Source organism: Aquarana catesbeiana, linkage group LG04 (assembly GCF_042186555.1).
Source record: "Aquarana catesbeiana isolate 2022-GZ linkage group LG04, ASM4218655v1, whole genome shotgun sequence".
NCBI lineage: Eukaryota > Metazoa > Chordata > Amphibia > Anura > Ranidae > Aquarana > Aquarana catesbeiana.
Window position 1 is genome coordinate 466,858,167 of NC_133327.1, and position 24,048 is coordinate 466,882,214.

Genomic DNA, 24,048 nt, shown 5'->3' on the forward strand with positions numbered 1-24,048 from the left:
CAAAAAAAATGCACTTACAATGTTACCGATTAGGAAAGCAAAAAAAAAACAAAAAAAAAACCAAGCAGGGACACTAAACGCATTCCAAAAGATGGCCAGAAAGTGAAAGAAAAGCTTTTGTGTTGTCATTCATATTCTCTGAAAAATGGCCAAGAAATCAAATTCTGCCAGGGTATGTAAACTTATGAGCAGAACTGTATATACCCAGTGAATATTAATTCTTATCACTTTAACCTCCTAAACAATATTGAAGGTTTTACATTTTAGCTGTCATTCTGTTTTATTAAACACATGGGGTTGATAAGCTATAGGTAAATAGATGGTTTAATTTGCAAGGGAAGTTTAATAAGACTCGTGGCCACTCATTACAATTAGAAGAAAAGAGGTTTAACCTTAAACTACGTAGAGGGTTCTTTACTGTAAGAGCGGCAAGGATGTGGAATTCCCTTCCACAGGCGGTGGTCTCAGCGGGGAGCATTGATAGCTTCAAGAAACTATTAGATAATCACCTGAATGACCGCAACATACAGGGATATGTAATGTAATACTGACACATAATCACACACATAGGTTGGACTTGATGGACTTGCGTCTTTTTTCAACCTCACCTACTATGTAACTACGTAAGTTGCACTTCTGCAAGATAATTTTCCCCAGAGTTTAGTTATTAAGGTGAAGCTCTACAAAAGTTCATCAGCTAATCATGTGCAAGTAAAAAAGCTCTTTATTTTCTATACACGTGATTGGGTAATCTTTGCAAAGTACATTTTTACCACATTGACTAAGCTCTGGAGTAAATTCGCTTGGAAAATGCACAGCCTGATTGCCTTTCGTAAATCAACCCCACTATGTCTAAATCATTTGGCTCACATTATTCTAAATGCAAGGGGATTGCAGATCCTTAAATAGGGGCAGACACTATTTTTAATTAACCACTTGCTTACTAGGCACTTAAACCCCCCTCCTATCCAGACCAATTTTCAGCTTTCAGCACTGACGCTTTGAATGACAATTGCGCGGACATACAACACTGTACCCAAATGAAATTTTTATCATTTTTTTCCCACAAATAGAGCTTTCTTTTGGTGTTATTTGATCACCTCTGCGGTTTTTATTTTTTGTTAAAAAAATATAAAAAAACTGAATTAAAAAAAAAAAAAAATTATATTTTGTTATAAAATTTTAAAAAAGGTAATTTTTCTCCTTCATTGATGTACGCTGATGAGGTGGCACTGATGGGCACTGATATGTGGTAGTGATGGGCACTGATGGGTGGCAGTGATGGGCACTGATGGGTGGCAATAATGGGCACTGATCTGGTACACAGAGGCAAAACTGCTAGGTGACACTGATTGGCACCATTGGTGGGCATTGATAGGTGGCACTTGTGGGCATTGATAGGTGGCACTGGTGGGCACTGTCAGATGGCAATGGCAGTTGGCACTGGCAGGTGGCACGTATGAGGCATTACTGCCTCCTCCTCTTCGGGACCGATGTCCCTTGCTGATGAGCCGGTGATCGGCTTTTTTTCTCCTCACACTGTCAGCGCGAGGAGAAAAAATAAAAGATTACAGAGCTTTTGTTTTGATCATGTGATCAGCTGTCTTTGGCTGACAGCTGATCACATGGTAAGGGGCCGGGACCGGCCCCTTACTTGGATCGGTGATCACCCGAGTCTCAGTGACTCGATCACAGCGCGCTCCACGCGCGCGATGTAGGGCACGTTTACAGGGGAGGCCAGCATATGACAGCCTCCCGGGAATTCAGGTCGGCGCTGTAGCCGCCACTCGGCTATAGCATGGATGTCAACTGGTTAAGGAGGTCATAAGCAAATACTGTACTTTTTAATAACTTTATAACTATAGTGTGAGATAGAATTGTATGAACTAAGTATGCCATTTGGTCATATGTGATACAACACAACTTTCACAACAATTAAGCACCTATTATTATTTGCTACTGTTAGGCTTTATGCACACCTGTAAGCTTAAAAAACATTTTGTCACTTACAGGAGATTTCAGCCTCAAAAACGTTATAAAAAGTGCTGTTTCTGTATGGGTGTTAATACATTCTACTTGCCAGAATTCTGGCCATTATAATGCGTCAACACAGGAATGCGCATAGAGATAAAGTGCGCTAACGCCTAAAGGAGCTTTTGAGCATTTTTTATGCTCAAAAGGTCCATTCCAAAATGCAAAAGTGATGCTGCCACTAAACTCCTGAAAATGCCTATAATTTGCATAGGCAAACATGGAGGGTAGTTTACAGGCCGAGAACAAAAAAATGCTCAAATGCCTGAAGAAGCAGCTTTTTAAGAGCTTAAGGGGGGGGGGGGGGGGGGGGGCGGTTAAAAAGTTTAAAAACACGAGAAAAACAAAACAAAAAAATAACAAAAAAAAAAACACAACCATATACTGTATTTATTGGCGTAAAACACTCACTTTTTCACCATGAAAATCGGGTGCAAATTGTGCGTGCGTGTTATACGCCAATACTTCAATGTTAGCTGTCTCGGAGGGGCCAGGGAGGGGGGCGAGAGGAGCGCCGTCAGATTACACACAGTGAGAATCTCCTGTTTACTTGGCGGCCTCTGTAATAGGAAGCCATTGGACCACTGTTCTGTCTATGATAGGACATTCTCACTGTATGTAATTTGTCGGCGCTTGTCCTGCCCCCCTCCCTGTCCCCTCTAGGCTGCAGATGGGCATCGATCAGGCTGCACTGATGGCAATGGTGAGGCTGCAGATGGACCCTGCCCCTTATTTTGCTTCAAAGTTCCTTATTTAAAAGTTTTTTTCCTGACACTTCCCTCTTAAAATGAATGTGCACGTTATACGCCTGTGTATGTTATATGCCAATAAATACGGTATGTGTGCATGGATAGAGGGATAGAGATATATACATTTTTCACTCTTTGTTATATTGCAGCCATTTGATAAAACCATTTAAGTTCATTTTTTTCTCATTAATGTACACACAGCACCCCATATTGACAGAAAAACACAGAATTTTGACATTTTTGCGGATGTATTAAAATAGAAAAACTGAGTATTCAGACCCTTGGCTGTGACATTCATATATTTAACTCAGGTGCTGTACATTTCTTCTGATCATCCTTGAGATGGTTCTACACCTTCATTTAAGTCCAGCTGTGTTTGATTATACTGATTGGACATGATTAGGAAAGCCACACACCTGTCTATATAAGACCTTACAGCTCACAGTGCATGTCAGAGCAAATGAGAATCATGAGGTCAAAAGGAACTGCCTGAAGGGCTCAGAGAGAATTGTGGCAAGGCACAGATCTGGCCAAGGTTACAAAAAAATTCTGCTGCACTTAAGGTTCCTAAGAGCACAGTGGCCTCCATAATCCTTAAATGGAAGACGTTTGGGACGACCAGAACCCTTCCTAGAGCTGGCCGTCCAGCCAAACTGAGCTATTGGGGGAGGAGAGACTTGGTGAGAAAGGTAAAGAAGAACCCAAAGATCACTGTGGCTGAGCTCCAGAGATGCAGTTGGGAGATGGGAGAAAGTTGTAGAAAGTCAACCATCACTGCAGCCCTCCACCAGTCGGGGCTTTATGGCAGAGTGGCCCGACGGAAGCCTCTCCTCAGTGCAAGACACATGAAAGCCCGCATGGAGTTTGCTAAAAAAACACCTGAAGGACTCCAAGATGGTGAGAAATAAGATTCTTTGGTCTGATGAGACCAAGATAGAACTTTTTGGCCTTAATTCTAAGCAGTATGTGTGGAGAAAACCAGGCACTGCTCATCACCTCTCCAATACAGTCCCAACAGTGAAGCATGGTGGTGGCAGCTGCAGGGACAGGACAACTGGTTGCAATCGAGGGAAAGATGAATTCGGCCAAGTACAGGGATATCCTGGACGAAAATCTTCTACAGAGTGCTCAGGACCTCAGACTGGGCTGAAGGTTTACCTTCCAACAAGACAATGACCCTAAGCACACAGCTAAAATAATGAAAGAGTGGCTTCACAACAACTCTGTGACTGTTCTTGAATGGCCCAGCCAAAGAACTGACTTAAACCCAATTGAGCATCTCTGGAGAGACCCAAAAATGGATGTCCACCAACGTTTACCATCCAACCTGACAGAACTGGAGAGGCTCTTCAAAGAGGAATGGCAGAGGATCCCCAAATCCAGGTGTGAAAAACTTGTTGCATCTTTCCCAAAAAGACTCATGGCTGTATTAGCTCAAAAGGGTGCTTCTACTAAATACTGAGCAAAGGGTCTGAATATTTAGGACCATGTGATATTTCAGTTTTTATTGTTTAATAAATCTGCAAACATGTCAACAATTCTGTGTTTTTCTGTCAATATGGGGTGTTGAGTGTACATTAATGAGGAAAAAAAAAATGAACTTAAATGATTTTAGCAAATGGCTGCAATATAACAGAGTGAAAAATTTAAGGGGGTCTTAAAAAAACTTTCCTTCCCCACTGTGTGTGTGTGTATATTTTTACACACACAACACATGCATACATGAACATACAATGTCATAAAAGGTAAACTATACTATACAGTATATACAACCTGATGAAAACTATGTATAAAGGGATCTTTTACATGACTGGGATTGAATACGAACTTAGGTCAAAAAGGAGTATGTTGTATGGGGGGGGAAATGGGAAGATGTTGCGCAAGGTAGGAGGTATCTGAGGCTTCCTCATCATCATTGTAGAGCTCTTCTAAAATCGATAAGCAGGAGGCATCTGAACTATTGCCAAGTGTGGATTCTTTTGTATTATGAACCAGCTCTGAACTAATAGTGGGGTTGTTTTGGTTGGTTTTGGTATTGAAGAAACTTTCTGGATTTATACCCTGGATGCCCTCACACCTGGAGATCAATTCTGTCATATAAATTATATTCTCCAACCTCTCCGTCATTGTACGAATATTCCCTTCCTTGTCCCCCCCCCGTCTATAAGATCATCCCCAATTGTTCTTATTTTAAATTTTCATTTAATTACAAGCATGAATATTGCTTAATAATCAATTCCCATCATATTGCTCACAGGATCCGTATAGTCTTAAGACACTATTAAATCCCACACATAGAAACAGCCCAAGTAAGTACATTTACTATATAGTATAGTTTACCTTTTATGACATTGTATGTTCATATATGCAATATATATATGTGTGTGTGTGTATGCATGTTTTTATGTGCATGCACACATATATATTTTTTTTTCTAATTTTTTTAAAAACTTTTTAACCTTATTTTTCTTATTATTATTTTTTATATATATATATATATATATATATATATATATATATATATATATATATCTATATCTATTTTTATTTCTATCATTTTTATTATTTTTAATCTAATTCATCCTTCAATTAGATCATCCATCCAATCTTAATACATTTTTGTGATTTTTGGTGTTTCATGTCTCATGTCTCCTATTACTCTGTGTGCCCTGTCTTCCTTACACTGTGTGTATATGTGTTCTCCCTTCATATATAGTAAGTTCCAAATATTCTGCATTATTCACGCCCAATCCCCACCCCTCGGCTTGTCTGGTGTGTGTGATTACTAAAAAGGGGGACAGCCCTGTGATCTGATTGGCCCGCCCGCCTGCCAGCTCTATAAACCACTCCTAAAATGGCAGACGACTATGCCTGATGAAAGAGCACGCATGCTCCGAACGCGTGCACGTCATGTCTCCCCCCCCCCCACTGAGACCAGGGACTTCCTGAGTGATGGCTTCCTCCTGCGCCCTGTACGCTCTAGCCCGGAACATCGGAAACCACTGGCACTGCCGAGCAAGATACCAGTGCTGCCTGGATGATCGTTCTGGAACCCTGCTGTCCATCTGACACCTAAAATGATGTGCCTGCTTTTTTTCCGTTTGAGTGAGTTCATTACTACTTAATTAAATATGTTACAATATTGCCGCTCTTAGATTGGCGCTGCTTGTCTGCTTTTCTTGTTACTGTAATAAAAGCTGCCCAGATGCCACTCTAAACCTTTCTGCTATAATTTCATTAACAGGTTGGCTTGGAAAAAGGCATCTGGTCTCATGGAGGTGTTTTTCTGGCCTCCATGCAGATAGAAAGGTTAGCCACTGTTAAGTCCTTTCACACTGCTATGTCTTCCATACAGAACCCAGAGCAAAACGAGTTTCGCCCAGAGAGGGTCCTTCCTTACAGGAGTGTACCACTTCCAGAGTAGGCCCTACCCTACACTTCTTTCCGCAGATCTTTCCTACTTCCCTTTTGGCTGGGATTATATATATATATATATATATATATATATATATATATATATATATATATATATATATATATATATATATATATATATTTATTTATTTTTTATTTTTTTTTTAACACCACCAAATTAGATGCAGCAATGTCTGACTTGCCCTTGAGGACTTGCGAACATTAGGGACATAATGAACCGCAAGATGGAGACACTTTCGCGAAAAAAGCCTGGGATGCTAATGCATCAGCCATGACCCCTGCACTGGTGGCTACAAGTATTGCTAGGAAAACAGTTTTCTGGGTGGACAGACTTAGGGGTCACCTTTCTTAGGGAACCAAAACAGATGGAGGGACTACATAGCGGTGATAGGAAGGGCTATTGCCCATTTGGCAGATGCTGCAGTGGAATCCATTACAGCATCGGCCAAGACAGCGGCGCTGATTCGCTCGGCTAGAAGAGCCATCTGAGTAGAGGCATGGGGAGGTGACTTTAATTTCAAGGATAGCCCTACTATTTGAAGGATTCATTCTGTTTGGGACGGGTGTGGATACATGATGTTGGCCAGATCCTCTAAAAAAGGAAGCCCAGCAAGGATCAATATAAGAAATGTTTTCATGGCCCCTTTGCGCAAGGTCAACAAAAGGCCAGGCAGGACCCTGGAAAGTGGGAGTGTCGGTACAAGGAAGCAGAAAGGGAATTTGTTCTCTTCCCTCCGCACTTCCGGCAAAGAAGCGAAAAAGACGCCAGGTGCAGGGTGGGGGGCAGACTGTCTCGGTTTATCTCCCAGTGGAGTTATCTTCCAGAGAGATTTCAGAAAGTTCTTACATTCTTCAAGTGATAAGAGAAGGTTATCACCTGGAATTTTTATCCTGGCCCCCACAGCCTTTTCTTCTTCTTTAAAAAAAAGAGGGCTCCTTTGGAGGGGATTCATGGAACTTGCAGAACAGGACATGATGATCCCAGTACCAACAGCCAAACACTTTCAGAGATTTTATAAGCCCTCAGAGAAATACAGACTGATCATCAACCTCAGAAGATTGAACAGGTTTCAGGGATACAAAAAGGTTCACCATGGAGAGCATCTACTTAGTATGCAAGAATTTTCTGAAAGATGCGTTTATGGTGACCCTAGATCTCAGGGATGCATACCTTCATATTTCCGATTTGACCGGACCACCAGGAATTTCTGCGCTTTGCTATGGTTACCAAGGAAGGACACCAAATACACCACTGGCAGTTCAGAGCCCTCTCTTTCAGCTTAGCAGCCAGTCCGCAAGTCTGCACAAAGGTCTTGGCAGAGGCAGTTGCTCTTCACCTGCAGGGGATCACTCTTATACCATATCTTTTTTTTTTTTTTAATCGGGTAACATTTTATTGAGAGGTCACAAAATATATATAAAGCACTTCAAAAGACACGTTCCAGTGTAACATTACAGAAACTCTATATACTTAGATTATTAAAGCAACTTCAATAAGGGACGAAACTTTAGCTCCACCCTACCAGGATGCTGGAACCACTTCTAGACAGTAAGCATACATGTATCGTTTTTTTTTTGTTTTTTTTTCAATCAAATTTTTTTTTTTTTTTTTTATTGTTCCCCCACCCAAATAAAGCTCCTCATTTGCGCTCACCAGTTTATGTTTCGTTCTTTACTCGAATACCCTCCATCACAATATTAAAAAAGAAAATAAAGTTCTGTCTCATTATTGATTTTCCTCAGCATCATTAGTATTCTCAGCTGGCTGCTCAGATAAATTAGAAACCAGCCAACAATAACAGATTTTTGAAATTTTTTTTAGGACTCTTCCTATGTTTATATGTTAATTCCTTTGGTCTTAAATTAAGATTAATCGCTTTAATCCATTGCGCTATCGTTGGCAGGTATTTTGATATCCATTTTTGCAATACGAGTTTGCGTGCCATATACATAGTTCTCAACCACATCACATGCATTTCAGCTGGGAGGGTATCTTCTGGTATAATCCATAACAATGCGATTTTTGGATCAAAATGAACCCGTGTAGAGCTTAAGGAGTTTAGAATATCAATTACACCCTCCCAATAACGATGCAATTTAGGACATTGCCACAACATATGTATAAGTGTACCTGTGTTAGTGATACACCTTGGACAATTTAATGTATCTCCTTTTTCCCAGGAATATAACTGATGGAGTATAATGGACTCCGTGAATGATAAATAACTGAGTCAAACATTGTGAGGAGGATAGAGATACCTCAAATAAATTCTTCAAGGCTTGTTCCCACTCCTCATCACTGTCTCTAAACCACCGCACAAAACTACCTTCTTGTGGGTTATTTCCAACTGTCATTTGTAGAGAAGCGTATCAACTCCCTATAAGTCCCTGTTTAGAGCTTTTTACAGTTACTGCCAAGGCTAAAATTGATGAAGGATTATATTTTAAAAGGAAAGTCCTTGCCTGGCTCTGCAAAACATGCCATAGCTGTAAATATTGAAAAAATAATTAGGCAAATTGAAACTCTCTGCCAACTTACCAAATGGATGCAAACCCTCATTATCGAAAAAGTTGACAAAGAAGCTGAATGCCAGCCTTCTTCCATAGATTAAAGTTTTCAAGCTACGCCACCTCAGGTCATTTCAAATTATTCCATATAGGCATATATTGAGTATATCTCTCATATTGGGTATCTTTTTGAATAGTTGTCCAAATATTATGTATTAGATTAAATGTAGGCCAACTACACTTGTTATGAAAATGATGGGCTACTATAAGCTGTACCAGTGGCTCTATGGGTAATTTAGAAAATATAATTTGCTGTATGGGATCCTCACAATCAATAACATTCCAACCGTATAATTGCTGAAGTTGGGATGCCAGATAATACAATATTGCATTAGGGACAGCCAAGCCTCCATCTTTAGGCAACTGTAATATTTCCAATCTAATCCGAGGGTGTTTATCTTTCCAAAAAGGATCTCTAAACAGAGTAACTATTTGTTTAAAAAATTTCCGAGGAAGCCATAAAGGGCAATTATGCAATAAATATAATTATTATGGCATCCAGATCTTTATCAGATTAGCTCTACCCATTATTGTTAAAAGCAATTTACTCCAAATTTTCCCCACTTGCTTAAACCGTTTAAATATTGGGCTTAAATTCCACTCCACATATGTATTCACTTGTGATGTAACTTGTACACCTACTATTCAAATACAGAAACCACACCTATCTGGGAGGCAGATTGGTCACCAAGGGGTCCACAGGTAAAAGAACCAACTTATCCCAATTAATTTTAAATCCTGTGAAAAATCCAAACATATTAAATACATCACTGCCCTTAAAGAAGATGATGTATCTCCCAAAAATAACAATGCATCGTCAGCAAATAAAGCAATCTTAACCTCTCCTAAAGATCTACGAAATCCAACAATATTAGATTAACAAACAGATGCAGCTAACAGTTCCAGATGTTGCCTTATGAGTTTATGTGAAATCTCCATAACTGTAAAATATTGTAATAATGAATATATTTCACTTAGCTGGCATCTATGAAAGCCGGGCAAAAAGGGTTTCATTTAAGCTTTTGCTAAGAGCAGAGAATGTGGGCCAAGGCTTGTATATGCAAACAATGGAGAGCCAATTCCATTGTTCTACACCTACTCCTTTGAAAGGGTGCCATGCTGGGATATGCATTGGACCTAACTTCCTGGGGAAATGCAATTAACACACTTGGCCAGCATAGTCACAAGGATTTGCATGAAAGGGGGCCGACTTATGGAGTAAGCCCTCCAATCATGATCCAAGCTAGGCCAACCAATGAGACATCAGCTTGGTTTAATATACTCAGAGCCAAGGGGGAGGTATCGCTCTCTTTCTGATAGACCAGCAAGCTGAAAGGAACTTTGGTAAGGATGGGTAATTATGGGAAAGGAATGCCCTTTTACTTGTAACTAAATATGTGTGCAGATTAATGTATTGAGGAATATACCCTGTATTCCTTCATGGAAATACTTTATTTCAACCTAATATTTTCTTCCTTGGTGTAAGACGATAGATAGATGATTGTGTATTAGCTAGACTTTCAACTGCTTCCTAATAAATGTTATTATATTTTAAGCTTTCACTCTTGGTCGAAAAGAACTCTTATTTAACCCACATCATATCTATGAGATATGAAAAATCTTAAATATAGATTTTTCAGGGTAACACAGAGCTAAAGCAAAAAGTAAAGGTGATAATGGACATCCTTGTCTTGTTCCTCTTTGTAGTGAGAAAGGCGCCAATATATAGTGCCTTGCAAAAGTATTCACCTCCTTGGCATTTTTCATGTTTTGTTGCCTCACAACCTGGAATCAACATGGATTGTTTGAGGATTTGCATCATTTAATTTACAGAACAAGCCCACAACTTTAAAGATGTTTTTTTTTTTTTTTTAATTCTGAAGCAAACAAATAGGACAAAATAACAGAAAAAGTCAATGTGCTTAACTATTCATCCCCCTAAAGTCAATACTTTGTGGAACCACCTTTTGTGGCTATCACAGCTCCAAGTTGCTTTGGATAAGTCTCTATGAGCTTGCCACATCTTACCACAAGTTGGATGGTTTGCACTTGTGAACAGCAATATTTAAGTCTGACCACAGATTTTCTATTGGATTGAGGTCTGGGCTTTGACTAGGCCATTCCAACACATTTACAAGTTTCCCCTTAAACCACTCAAGTGTTGCTTTAGCAGTGTGTTTTGGGGTCATTGTCCTGCTGGAAGGTGAACCTCCATCCTGGCCTCAAATCACACACACAGAGTGGTACAGGTTTTGCTCAAGAATATCCCTGTATTTAGCACCATCCATCTTTCCCTCAACTCTGACCAGTTTCCCAGTCCCGACTGCTGAAAAACATCACCACAACACGATGCTGCGACCACCATGTTTCACTGTGGGGATGGTGTTCTTTGGGTGCTGTGATGAGTTGGGTTTGCGCCAGACATAGCATTTTCTTTGATGGCCAAAAAGTTAAATTTTAGTCTTATCAGATGAGAGCACCTTCCTCCATACATTTTGGGAGTCTCCCACGTGCCATTTTGCAAACTCAAAACATGCCATTTTGTTTTTTGCTAAAAGTAATGGCTTTCTTCTGGCCACTCTGCCATAAAGTCCAACTCTATGAAGCTTATTGTTGTCCTATGTACAGATACTCCAGTCTCTGCTGTGGAACTCTGCAGCTCCTCCAGGGTTACCTTGGGTCTCTGTGCTGCCTCTCCGATTAATGCCCTCCTTTCCCGGTCCGTGAGTTTTGGTGTGCGGTCGTCTCTTGGCAGGTTTGCTGTTGTGCCATGTTCTTTCCATTTGGTTATGATAGATTTGATGGTGCTCCTAGGGATCATCAAAGATTTGGATATTTTTTATAACCTAACCCTGACTTTTACTTCTCAACAACACTGTCACTTACCTGTTTGCAGAGCTTCTTGGTCTTCATGGCAGTGTTTGGTTAGTGGTGCCTCTTTCTTAGGTGTTGCAGCCTCTGGGGCCTTTCAAAAAGTGTGTATACAGTGGGGACGGAAAGTATTCAGACCCCCCCTAAATTTTTCACTCTTTGTTATATTGCAGCCATTTGTTAAATAATTTAAGTTCATTTTTTTCCTCATTAATGTACACACAGCATCCCATATTGACAGAAAAACACAGAATTGTTGACATTTTTGCAGATTTATTAAAAAAGAAAAACTGAAATATCACATGGTCCTAAGTATTCAGACCCTTGGCTGTGACACTCATATTTAACTCAGGTGCTGTCCATTTCTTCTGATCATCCTTGAGATGGTTCTACACCTTCATTTGAGTCCAGCTGTGTTTGATTATACTGATTGGACTTGATTAGGAAAGCCACACACCTGTCTATATACGACCTTACAACTCACAGTGCATGTCAGCTCAGACAGAATTGTGGCAAGGCACAGATCTGGCCAAGGTTACAAAAAAATTTCTGCTGCACTTAAGGTTCCTAAGAGCATAGTGGACTCCATAATCCTTAAATGCAGTCAGGAGACGGGAGAAAGTTGTAGAATGTCAACCATCACTGCAGCCCTCCACCAGTTGGGGCTTTATGGCAGCGCGCCCGACGGAAGCCTCTCCTCAGTGCAAGACACATGAAAGCCTGCATGGAGTTTGAAAAAAAAAACACCTGAAGGACTCCTAGATGGTGAGAAATAAGATTCTTTGGTCTGATGAAACCAAGATAGAACTTTTTGGCCTTAATTCTAAGCGGTATGTGTGGAGAAAACCAGGCACTGCTCATCACCTGTCCAATACAGTCCCAACAGTGAAGCATGGTGGTGGCAGCATCATGCTGTGGGGGTGTTTTTCAGCTGCAGGGACAGGACGACTGGTTGCAATCGAGGGAAAGATGAATGCGGCCAAGTACAGGGATATCCTGGACAAAAACCTTCTCCAGAGTGCTCAGGACCTCAGACTGGGCCGAAAGTTTACCTTCCAACAAGACAGTGACCCTAAGCACACAGCTAAAATAACGAAGGAGTGGCTTCACAACAACTTCGTGACTGTTCTTGAATGGCCCAGCCAAAGCCCTGACTTAGACCCAATTGAGCATCTCTGGAGAGACCTAAAAATGGCTGTCCACCAACGTTTACCATCCAACCTGACAGGACTGGAGAGGATCTGCAAGGAGGAATGGAAAAGGATCCCCAAATCCAGGTGTGAAAAACGTGTTGCATCTTTCCCAAAAAGACTCATGGCTGTATTAGATCAAAAGGGTGCTTCTACTAAATACTAAGCAAAGGGTCTGAATACTTAGGACCATGTGATATTTCAGTTTTTCTTTTTTAATAAATCTGCAAAAATGTCAACAATTCTGTGTTTTTCTGTCAATATGGGGTGCTGTGTGTACATTAATGAGGAAAAAACTTTCCGTCCCCACTGTATGTAATGACAGATCATGTGACACTTTGATTGCACACAGGTGGACATCATTTCACTAATTATGTGACTTCTGAAGGTAATTGGTTGCATGAGAGCTTTTTATGGGCTTCATAACAAAGGGGTGAATACATCTGCACATGCCAATTATTTTTTTATTTCTGAAAAATAGTGTTCTGTATATATTTTTCTAATTTTACTTTACTAACTTAGACTATTGTGTTCTGATCCATCACACATAATTCAGATTAAAAAAAAACATTGAACTAAATGCTATAATTTAACAAAATAGGTAAAAAGCCAAGGGGGGTGAATACTTTTGCAAGGCACTGTATGCCCATTTACCTGCACCTGTGCCACTGGGCAGTGTAAAGGAGTTGTATCCATAACCAAATTTTTCTAAACAATACCATAAATAGTCCCATTCTATGCTATCAAACGCTTTTGCCGCATCCAGGGACAATATAGCCGTATTACCCAAGTTTTCAGACTTGACCTGCAAATTAAGAAATAGGCGCCTTAAATTCACTGCAATAGATCTATTTGGAATGAAACCAGGCTGGTCTATATGCATTATCTTGGATACTACTTTTGTTAATCTAATGGCTAACACCTTTGCCAATAACTTCACATCCGATATAAGTAATATTGGGCGGTATGATTCAGGGTTATTCAGAGTTTTATCTGGTCTTAACAAAACTATAATAATTGCTTCATTCATAGAGGGTGGGAGATGACCACATTCCAAAGCTGTATTAAATACTTCCAATAATTCAGGCAACAAATCAGCTCCATAAATCTTATAGACTACCCACGGAAACCCAACTGCACCTGGGGCTTTATTAATAGGCACGCTGACAGAGGCAAACTGGAGTTCCTCTAATGTCAAAGGCTGATCCAACATCTCTCAGTCAGCCACCGACAATTCTGGTAATGTAACAGAATTAAGATATAATTGCAGTTCAGTATCCTCTTAGGATACTTTACTACTATACAAGTTTTTGTAAAAATAAAAAAACACTGCTGAGATCTCCAAAGTAGTTTGTGCAATTTCAGTTGGTGAAATTTGTAATTCTACTACTTGTGTCATAGGTTTCTGAGCTTTAATTATTGCTGCCAAAAGGTGGCCCGTGTTTTCTGTATCATTTGAACAAGCATACAATACTACTACTATCCATTGTTGCCATACCCCTAATTTTTATAAACATACCCCAGATTACATCAGTAACCTGTTTAATATCAAGTCTGCTGGGGCCAACCCAGGATCTCACAGCCACCTTCCCCATACCCTCTCAAATTTAGTAGAGCTACCACTGTGCTGATAGATGAGTAGAGCCCATTTGCTCAGGCCACTGCTGTGGTGTGGGGGGTGTGTAGGGTGTGGGGGAAATCCACTGCACCAGTATGAACCTGAAATAGAGCTCTAGTAGCAGCCTCTCTGGCATACACATTTGGAATTACAGCGTCAATAATGCTTAAAATACATTGCCTTGGATCCGGAGTGATGGAGACCTGATATAGTCTATTAAGTGCAGTCTGGACGGAGTAAGATGAATCCTCAATAAGATATATTATTTCGATAACCTCTGCAAAACATTGGGGAGCACACTCGCACAGCCTCCAATGCCTCCTCCCATTGGTCACCAGGGATAGCCCCCACATCCATTTCTCACAAGCAGAGCTAGAAAAGCTTTCTAGAGATTCCCCTATGAGCATGGCATAGCAGTTAGAAATGAAGCCTTTTGTGGAGTAGGACTGTTGCAGAAAGGCAAATATTGGGGTTGGTGACAACTTTGCATTAAGGAACTCTGGGCATTCATCGCTTGTTTCAGTTGTAGACAATAAAAGTGCGTATTTGGATGGGACACTGAATCAAGCTTGGAGCTGTGCGAAAGATTGTAATTGACCATTCTCCATAATATGCCTGATATGGGTCACCCTATAGGCTCTCCACCTACCTGTGTGCTGTACCTTAGCCAATTCAGGACAAATGTGATAATTCCAACTTGGGCTGTACCCTATGTAACCTTCTGCAGTTGCTTGGTTTTCTGCCAGATTTTTTGAATAAGCCTGTATGTTGGATATGGTTCATTGGATTTGGAAAAATAGGTGTGTCTCCAGAGCCTCAGCTTGGGTTTTGGCCTTGCTAAATTGCATTAGGACCCATAGCCGCCACCTCCACCCCCTGATTCCGGTGACCTCACTAGTCCACCCACCAGAAGTTATAGTTGGGATGCTATATAGTAAAGCCAAGGGTTTGGTAAGGCCAACCCTCCCGTCTTTGGGCTTCTGCAATTGTTTCAGTTTGATGCTTGCACACTCTCCCTTTCATAGAAGGGACTGAAAAATTGAATCAACCACCTGGAAAAATTTTAGCGGGACAACCACAGGGGAATTATGCAGGTGATATAACAACTGGGGCATCAAAATCATCTTGAGCAAAATTGGTTCTCTCAGCCACTGAGAGCCAAAGCATGGACCATATTTTGACCTTGTCCCTTTTTTTGTTAACGGACGGAGAATATTTAATCAGCATTAGTCTGTGGGCTGGCAAGAGATTACTATTCCCAAATACTTAAAGTGGTTGTAAACCCCTAAGAAATTTTTACATATAGGTAAACCTATAATAAGGCTTACCTATATGTACTGAAAATATTTCCTAAACGTGCACCGTTTAGGAGATATTTACCTTGTATTTACCTTGTAGTGTGTCGATGATGTCATTGACGCATGCGCAGTGAAGAAATGGCCCTCCGTGCAGTTTCTTCCCCAGCGTGTGCCGTGACTGGAAGCTCCAACGCACATGAACGGGAGTGACGTCACACGACTCCGGACAGTCACAGAGCCGGCAGGGACATCGCAGGCTTCATTTGCAGTTAAGTGCAACATTATGCGTTTACTTTGCAGGGGAATAAAGAGGAAGTAAAACACCTCAAGTTTTACTTCCTCTTTTTCTAGAGCTTACCAGTGGTACTGGGCATACAGACGTTGCTATGGGAGTGGCCCCATGGTCCAATGGAAGCAATACTGATCTGGACCAGTTAATTGTGAGCCTTGAGAATCACTGAAATTCCAGTATGGTGGACACAACACTTCTTAAAGATTTGTCTGCATCTCCTAAAAGCAGGAGCATATTGTCCGCATACAGGACTTTCTCTTGTAATGCACCGTATTGGAATCCCACAATGTTAACATTGGCCCAATGTTAACATTGGTGCCGACAGTGGCTCTATGGCTAGAGCAAACTGTAGCGGAGAGAGGAGGCAGCCCTGCCTGGTACCCTTCTCCTGCTGGAAAGGAGTGGAGATTTTACCTCTCTTTATTATACTAGCCTGTAGATGATGATATAATAGTCTGAGCCATGATATGAAGATCGTACCAAATCCAAACCTTTACAGCAAGGCCCACAGATACCCCCATCTCCATTCTACAATATCAAACACTTTGTTAGCGTCAAGTGACAAGAGGGCTCGAGTTCCAATGTTCTCTGCTGGGGTCTGCATAGTCACATACAGGTGTCTGAGGTTAATAGCAGTGGATTTGTTTGGCATAAAGCTCTCCTGATCAGCATGTACAATGTCGGCAATAACACTATTTAGCCTCCTTGCTAGAGCCTTGGCTAATATTTTGATATCCAATTGCAGAACAGATAAGGGCCAGTACGATGTAGGGTCTATGAGACTTTTGTCTGGCTTTAGTAACAGAATGCTGCTTGTCCTAGACATTGATAATGGTAATTGTTGTCTAGACCAAGCAATATTATATACCTTAAGTAGCCATGGTAGAAGTAGCTCGGAATACATTTGATATGCCACCATGGGCGTCCCCTTGACCCTTAGAAGTAGGGAACAATCCAACCGCCTTCCTTAATTCATCTAGGGTCAGAGGGGCTTCCAAGTGAGGCCTCTGTGATTCCGATAAGCATGGTAGTGGAATAGATTGTAAATAGCCATTAAACTCCTCCTGCGTGTAAGACGCTTTGGAGGCATATAGAGCAGTATAAAAGCGGACCAACTCTGCCATGATCATCTCTGGTGTAATGGCCAGGGACCCATCGGTAATTTCAATGCCCTATTAACCAGGGTTTAGGGTCCAACATTGACTATTTTAGCTAAGAGGCGGCCGGACTGCTCCCCCTCCTCATAGAAGGTGACTTTAGAAAATAATAATTTTTTCTCTGCCTTAGAGTTAACAACTTTGGTCAAGGCATTCTGGGCTGAAAGCCAGAAGGCCTTGGTTTGTTCTGAAGCATTACCTATGTACTCCTCCTCCAGTCTCTGAACCAGCCGGGTCAGCTGTGCCTTCATGGGCTTTGGTCTCAGTTTTGATGGCGTTAATGGTAGAAATGAAGACACCTCTGAGATCACATTTTGAAGGCAAATTAGTTTGCCCGCATAATGATCATTATTGCAGAGGAAATGTTCTATATTTTGTGCAATAGAGTTGTTTGTCAGGGGTAGCTTCAGTCAAAACGCGTTCATATGCCAAGGGGCTATTGCAAAGTTACCATGCACTTTAACTGATACCCACACGGCTAACAGGGAGTGGTCAGATATCCAACGTATCTCATACCGGATTGTGGTCACTAGGGGGTTGGCTAACTTGTTGCCCACACATAAATCTATACGGGGTCAAGAAGGTGTACATTTTCAAAAAACAGGAGAAATGCAAGTTTTTTAGTCTCCAAATATCTACCCATACAAATTCTGAAAGGAACCTGGATAGATTGGTGACCCTGTCCATGAAGACCGGGGATGCCGGGGGGTGTATCTAGCACAGGGATCAAAACTCTGTTAAAATCCCTCATAATATATAAAGGAATATCAGATTTGATAATAGTAAAAGCCATTAGCTCCCATAGTACCACCAAGGAGAATGGAGGGGGAATATACAGCACTGCAATCATACATTCAACAGTAAACAATCTACAATGTAAGAATACATAGCAACCTTCAATGCCCACTTTATAGTGGAGTTCTTGAAAATCTGGGGCCCTGTGCACCAAGACACTTACCCCCCTGCAAAAGGATGTGTTAGTGAAGTAGTATGCACTGCCTATCCATGAGCATTTCAAACACCCTCAGGAGTCCCCAGTAAAATGGGTTTCTGGTAACCCTATAATGGCTGGATGGTATTTTTATAGAAATTAGTTCACCATTCCTCTTTTCATAGTGGTGCCCAGTCCCCTTACATTTCAGGCTACAATTGGTACATCAACCATAAGGGCATAAGAAAAATGAGCTGTAGGTATGTAGCTACCCATACACAAGCAGGTGGGGGAGCAGGTCATACTATCACACTGTGGCGTTCAGTTAGGTCAGGTTGGAAGTTGAAGTGGATCGGTAATGCGTGACATGTCTAATGGTAGAAAGGACAGGTGGACAGAGTCCAAACTGGTAAGGCACAATGGTGCCTGTAAACTGTTGAACAAACTAAAAACCAGACAGTCATGGTTATGCAAAAACACAAGCGGGGAGTGATTAGTGCATCTTCTGGTTCCCGCAGCGGGCAAACATTGCACAGTGTGCAATACTGTACAGTAGATATCAAGTGTAAAATCTTATACAGAAGAGACTTAATATTGGGAGCAACGTGGGGACCAAAAAGTGGTAGGTAGAAACAGTCCCCAGACGAGTGAAAACTGGATTCAACGGATATCCTGCTGGGCATTAAACAGCATTAAAGCCAGAGGAGAAAGGAAATGAGCTTAAGGCATCCGTGTCCTCTCAGGGCTGTCGTCCAGTCAGTCAGCCGCTTCTGTTGCCGTGCCAAAGAAATGAGCTCTGCCGCCAGCTGGAACCCTCAAGCGAGCCGCATATAACATGGCATATGCCAATTCCAGGCATCATAATCTTTGCTTGACATCCGTGAACTTGGCACTTTGGTCATGTACTTCAGCTGAAAAAAATCAGGGTAGAATAAGACCTTCATCCCGTTGTATTGAATGTTATGTCTTTCTCTCACCAGGCGTAGCACCTTCTTTCGGTCGTGGTAGTGGAGAAGACGGGTAAGCACCAGCCTAGGGGCGTGTCACCTGGTAAGGCTCTAGTGGGCATTCGGTGCGCTCTCTCCACCGCAAATAAAGAAGTAAAAGCTTCCTTGCCAAAAAATTCCAACAGCCAATTCTCAATAAATTTAGTGGGGTCCCTCCCTTCTACCTTCTCCAGGAGCCCCACTATGCGAACATTATCGCGTTAACAGTTTTCTATGTCATCTGCTTTACCTTTTCATGTGACATCCAGGCTGTGGAACGAGATTCAGCAATCAGAGGCAGAAGCTTATCTTCAAGGTCACTTATGCGACTTTCAACAGTAGTGGTTCTCTCACTGATTCTTTGCAGATCCTGTCTAAGGAGGGCTACTTCTTCTGTTAGACTTCCCAGGCGATCCTTTACTGTGTTAACTGAAGCTGTACATTTATGAACTGCCTGTAGAATCCGACTCCGGGTTGGCTGTTCCTCACGGCTTGTTGCCTTTTCTGAAGACACCTGTGCTTTCCCGGCAGCACGAGGAAGATGGTACCGAGTGCAAAGCACTTTTCGGATGGGGAAAGGATTCAACACGGGATGTCTGTGAGACTCAACCTCTTAAATGCCTGATGTGGCCACGCCCCCCATTCCATATCTAGATGACCTTTTGGTCTATGCCACTCATCTACTCAGGTGAGGGAGGATGTGGAAACAGTGCTTTCCCCCTTAGAAAGTTTGGGGTGGTTGGTAAACAGGGAGAAATCCTCCATGGTACCGTCACAGGTGAAACCCTCTCTGGGTTATCTTGTGGATTCAAGGATGCAACAGCTGTTCCTTCCTCAGGAAAAAGTAGGGAATATAGTGATGGCAGTGGGAGCTCCCTATGTTCCAGGAGGGATGTCATGAGGGTACTGGAGCCAATGACGGCCTGTATCCCTGCAATGCCATGTGCTCAACTACACTCCAGGGACCTGCAATTTTTTCTCTTCTCTTCCTGGGGCAGGAAGAGGGAATCCTTGGATCAAACAATAGAGCTTCCCCATCTGTTAACATCCTCTCTGTTGTGGTGGACAGTGCAGGACCATCTCACAGTGGCCAGGCCCTGGGCACAGTGGAATCCATTAAAGGGCACCAAGGATATGAGTACCTGGGGGTGGGGAGCCTATTTAGGAAAGGGGCAGGCACAAGGGGCCTGGGACAGGACATTCAGCCAAGCCTCCTCCAACTTCAGAGAACTGAAGGCAGTAGTAGAAGACAAAGTCTTTTGAAAAAGCGATCATCAGAAATTAAGTACAGGTGATGTCGAACAACGCCACTGCTGTGGCATACCTGAACCATCAGGGGGGTACAAGGTCCACACATTTCCTGAACTTGGCAAAGGAAATACTTTTCTGGGCAGAGAAAAGGGTACTCTCAATCTTCGCAGTCCTCAACAGGAGAAACTAGAAGGTAGTCCGGGGACACACACGCCTTAGCCCAGACCTGGGATTTTGAGTTGGCCCCATGCTTTTCCACCCTTGGCACGGATCCCCATGGTACTTCAGAAGCTGAGTCACTTAAAGTGCTGCCTCCTGCTGATAGCCCCCTAGTGGCCAAGGAGGACTTGGTTTGCAAAGCTGAAAACGTTTTCAGTGTCCCCTTCTCGGAAACTGCCTGTTTGTCTGGATCTTTTGCTTCAGGGGCTGCTTCAACACCCAGTGCCACAATCTTTTCAGCTTACGGTGTGGCTCTTGAGCGTCAGATCCTTAGACAGGGGGGTTGCTCGTATAGAGTAATCAACACACTCCTCATGAGTAGAAACCAGTTTACTAGACAGATCTACAGAAGGGTGTAGAGATTCTTTTGCGAATGGTGTTAAAGAAAACCAGTCATCCTGGATATTTTGCAAAATGGGATAGAGAAGGGTGTGGCAGTTAACACTCTTCAAGTACAAGTTGCTGCGTTGTCAGTATTTCTTGAGTTAAGGTAAATAAAAGAGCCTTTAGACTTTTTTTTACTGGCTAGGGAAAGAGCTACACCAGTAACGAAGGATAGGTGTCCGCCGTGGGACTTGACTATAGTACTGGGGCCCTAACTAGGCATCCATTTAAACCAATCAAAGAGATTCCTTTTAAGTTTTTGTCTCTGAAATTAGCTTTTTCTTAGCTATTAAGATGGCTAAAAGAATAAGAAACCGGCAGAGTCTTCCCATTAGGGAACCTTTTTTTGTTGGCATTAATATATAGGGTTATTGTAAGGCCAGACCCTTTTTAAATTCCCTAAGGTGGTCTTGACCTTTCATAGATCACAGGAAATTATCCTTCCCTCTTTTTGTTGTAACCCCAAGAATGAAAAGGAGAAGTACTTCAATTGCTTCAATTGCTTGTCTTTCAATTTACCTGGAAAGGGTCAAAGATTTCAGATGCTCCAACCAGATGTTAGTGCTATATAGTAGGCCTAGGAAACACCTACAGGCCTCAAAGACTTCAGTAGCTAGGTGGATCAGGCAGACCATTGCTTTAACCTACAAAAATTCTGTCATGCCTGAAGGAACATTCTACTAGAGCCCTGGCAGCATCCTGGACAGAAAAAGCAGGAGCTTCTTGGGAACAAATCCACAATGCAGCCACCTGGTCCAACCAAGATACTTTTGTGAAGCACTACAGATTGGAAATATTGTCACAGCAGGATCTAGCCTTTGGCAGGAAAGTCTTCTAAGCAGTGGTCCAACCCTAAAGTAGGCCTGTGTTACTCAATTCTCCTCTCAGGTGTGCAGTCCTGGAAGATGATGGGAGAAAATCCCCAGGTACACTTACCAGTAACAGTGTTTCTGTGAATCCTCTAGGATGGGAGGCCAATTTCTCAAACTACGGAGATAGAGGACTGTACCCTGGTGATTAAGGTTTGTGGCATACCCCTCATGTACGGGTGCAGAATACTTTTATAGCAACCAAGGACAAGGAGGTGGGTGGGTTTTTAAAAGGCTGTCTATTGATTGTGTTTCCTGACAGGAGGAGCCTATCATCTCTCATGTGTGCCTTCCTGTTACAGGTAAGTGTAACTAGGGATTGTTATCAAATGTACATATATGTATATAAAGGGTCGAGCCTGTGAGGTTGTAAGCTGCTGCCAGCTTGCCTTTATTTAACTCACTACCAGCTGCAGAGTATAACTTTTTTTCCCTTCAATTGATTTTAACATACACTACACCTAGAAAATGTTCATTTCAGTTTGTAAACCTTGTAATGTTCCCAAAACACATAGGGACATATTTAAAAAGCAGAGAATGTGACTTTCAAACATTCACTGGTTGCAAAATAATTAATGACATTTAAGATACATGCACCACAAATATTCACTTGCAGAGAAGGTTTAGTGAATGTCAGATTCACTGCCCCATAGTAAAAAGTCAAATATTTAGCAAAAACATATAAAACAACTGCATTATACGTAACTATGAAAAGCACAAAGAAAAATAAAGGATTGCACCTACTTCTTGTAAGCACATTTGACATTATACCCAGCAGCTGAATTTAATACGGGAATTCCAAGATCCTGGTAAACTTGTTTCCAGACTGCCCCACTGTCAATCTTTAAAAAAATAAATAAATACATGAAAATGTTAGTTTAAAAAAAAAAAAGGAATAAAAGATACAATTTTAGCCAACAGACTTAAATGTGGTTCACAAAGATGGAGGGCAATGGATGTGTATGCACACAAAAAAACAATTATTAAAACCTAGCTTGGAAAAAGATTGAGTGACCCTAGTATATCCGGCACCTCATCCCTATTAAATAGAAATAGGGTGATTGGGATTATAGCGGTGCCAAGGAGAAAATTTACAAAGATATTTTTTGTTCCTTTTAAAAAAAAAAAAAAAAAAAAAAAAAAAAACACATATCGCACTTGCACCGGTTCCCAATTCGGCACTGGCACGCACTCCTCTTTTTCTCTCAAAGCTACGGCCATAACCAGTAGGGTAAGTGATCATAACCTTTCTTTATTCCCCAACAGCACTCAAGTTATCGATTCCAAACTAGCTCCAATTTTTTTGGTGAGGACACCAGATCACTCTGAGTCCCATACCAATTATCTCACCCCAAAGGGACAATATGGAGACACAAAGTTAGAGATTATTAATCTCTCCTCTGCCTCTTTATCCTCTGACGAAGTTGAGGATAAACCTTCTGCCCACAAATTGATGCTGACAAATTTCAGATAATCAAAGACATACATTTATTTGCAAGGCAGCTAATGTATAAAGTTTAATGACAGTCCTTCTGGGGTTGAGCATATCTCTCCAAGTACCTCTTCTGGGGCACACAATTTTAGTGATGATGAACTTCAGGCCATTGATGACCTGATGGAGCTGTGGGAGGAGAACCACACTGGGTCTGACGCACCCTTATATCCCCCCTTGGGTGGCGTCTGTGTTCCCAGTGTTGTCTTTCTGCCACCTACATCCTTCAGGCCTAAGTCAAGGGATTTTCTGGTACTCAGTAACAACCCCAATATTTGGGCATTTGTTCAACAGACTATCAAAGAAATTGAAAACATTTAATTTGGCAACAGAATGGCCAATAATTTATCGATAGGACATAAGCAAGCTCTAAAATCTCTTCAGAATAACTCTTCAGAATAATAAGATCATGATTAAACCGGCAGATAAAGGGGGAAATGTGGTTATCATGAATGTTGAGAACTATGAAACTATGTGCCTGGACATTCTTAGGAAGATTGGTATCGACCCATTTCAAAAAGCCTAATTGAGAATTTTAAGTATTACTCTATAATTTTGAAAGCCTACCAAAAAAGGCCTTATCGATAAAGACAAAGACCCTCAATAACAACAATACATGTATTGCCCAAAATACATAAATCAACATTAAAACCTCCTGGTCGACTGATCATATCACGCTGCCAAAGTTTAACTGAAAATGCAAGCTC

The 24,048-nt window shown here is 41.6% G+C and overlaps 1 protein-coding gene across 8 annotated transcripts in view; it reads right to left on the reverse strand.

The window, feature by feature from the left end:
• ARID4B (AT-rich interaction domain 4B) overlaps window positions 1-24,048 on the reverse strand; it is a 1,373,103-nt gene that overhangs the window by 685,158 nt on the left and 663,897 nt on the right. For all 8 annotated transcript variants that reach the window (XM_073627572.1, XM_073627571.1, XM_073627570.1 and 5 more), the window contains one exon: window positions 22,594-22,691. In XM_073627572.1, the coding sequence (XP_073483673.1) occupies window positions 22,594-22,691 (98 nt within the window). The remainder of the gene's footprint in view (window positions 1-22,593; window positions 22,692-24,048) is intronic.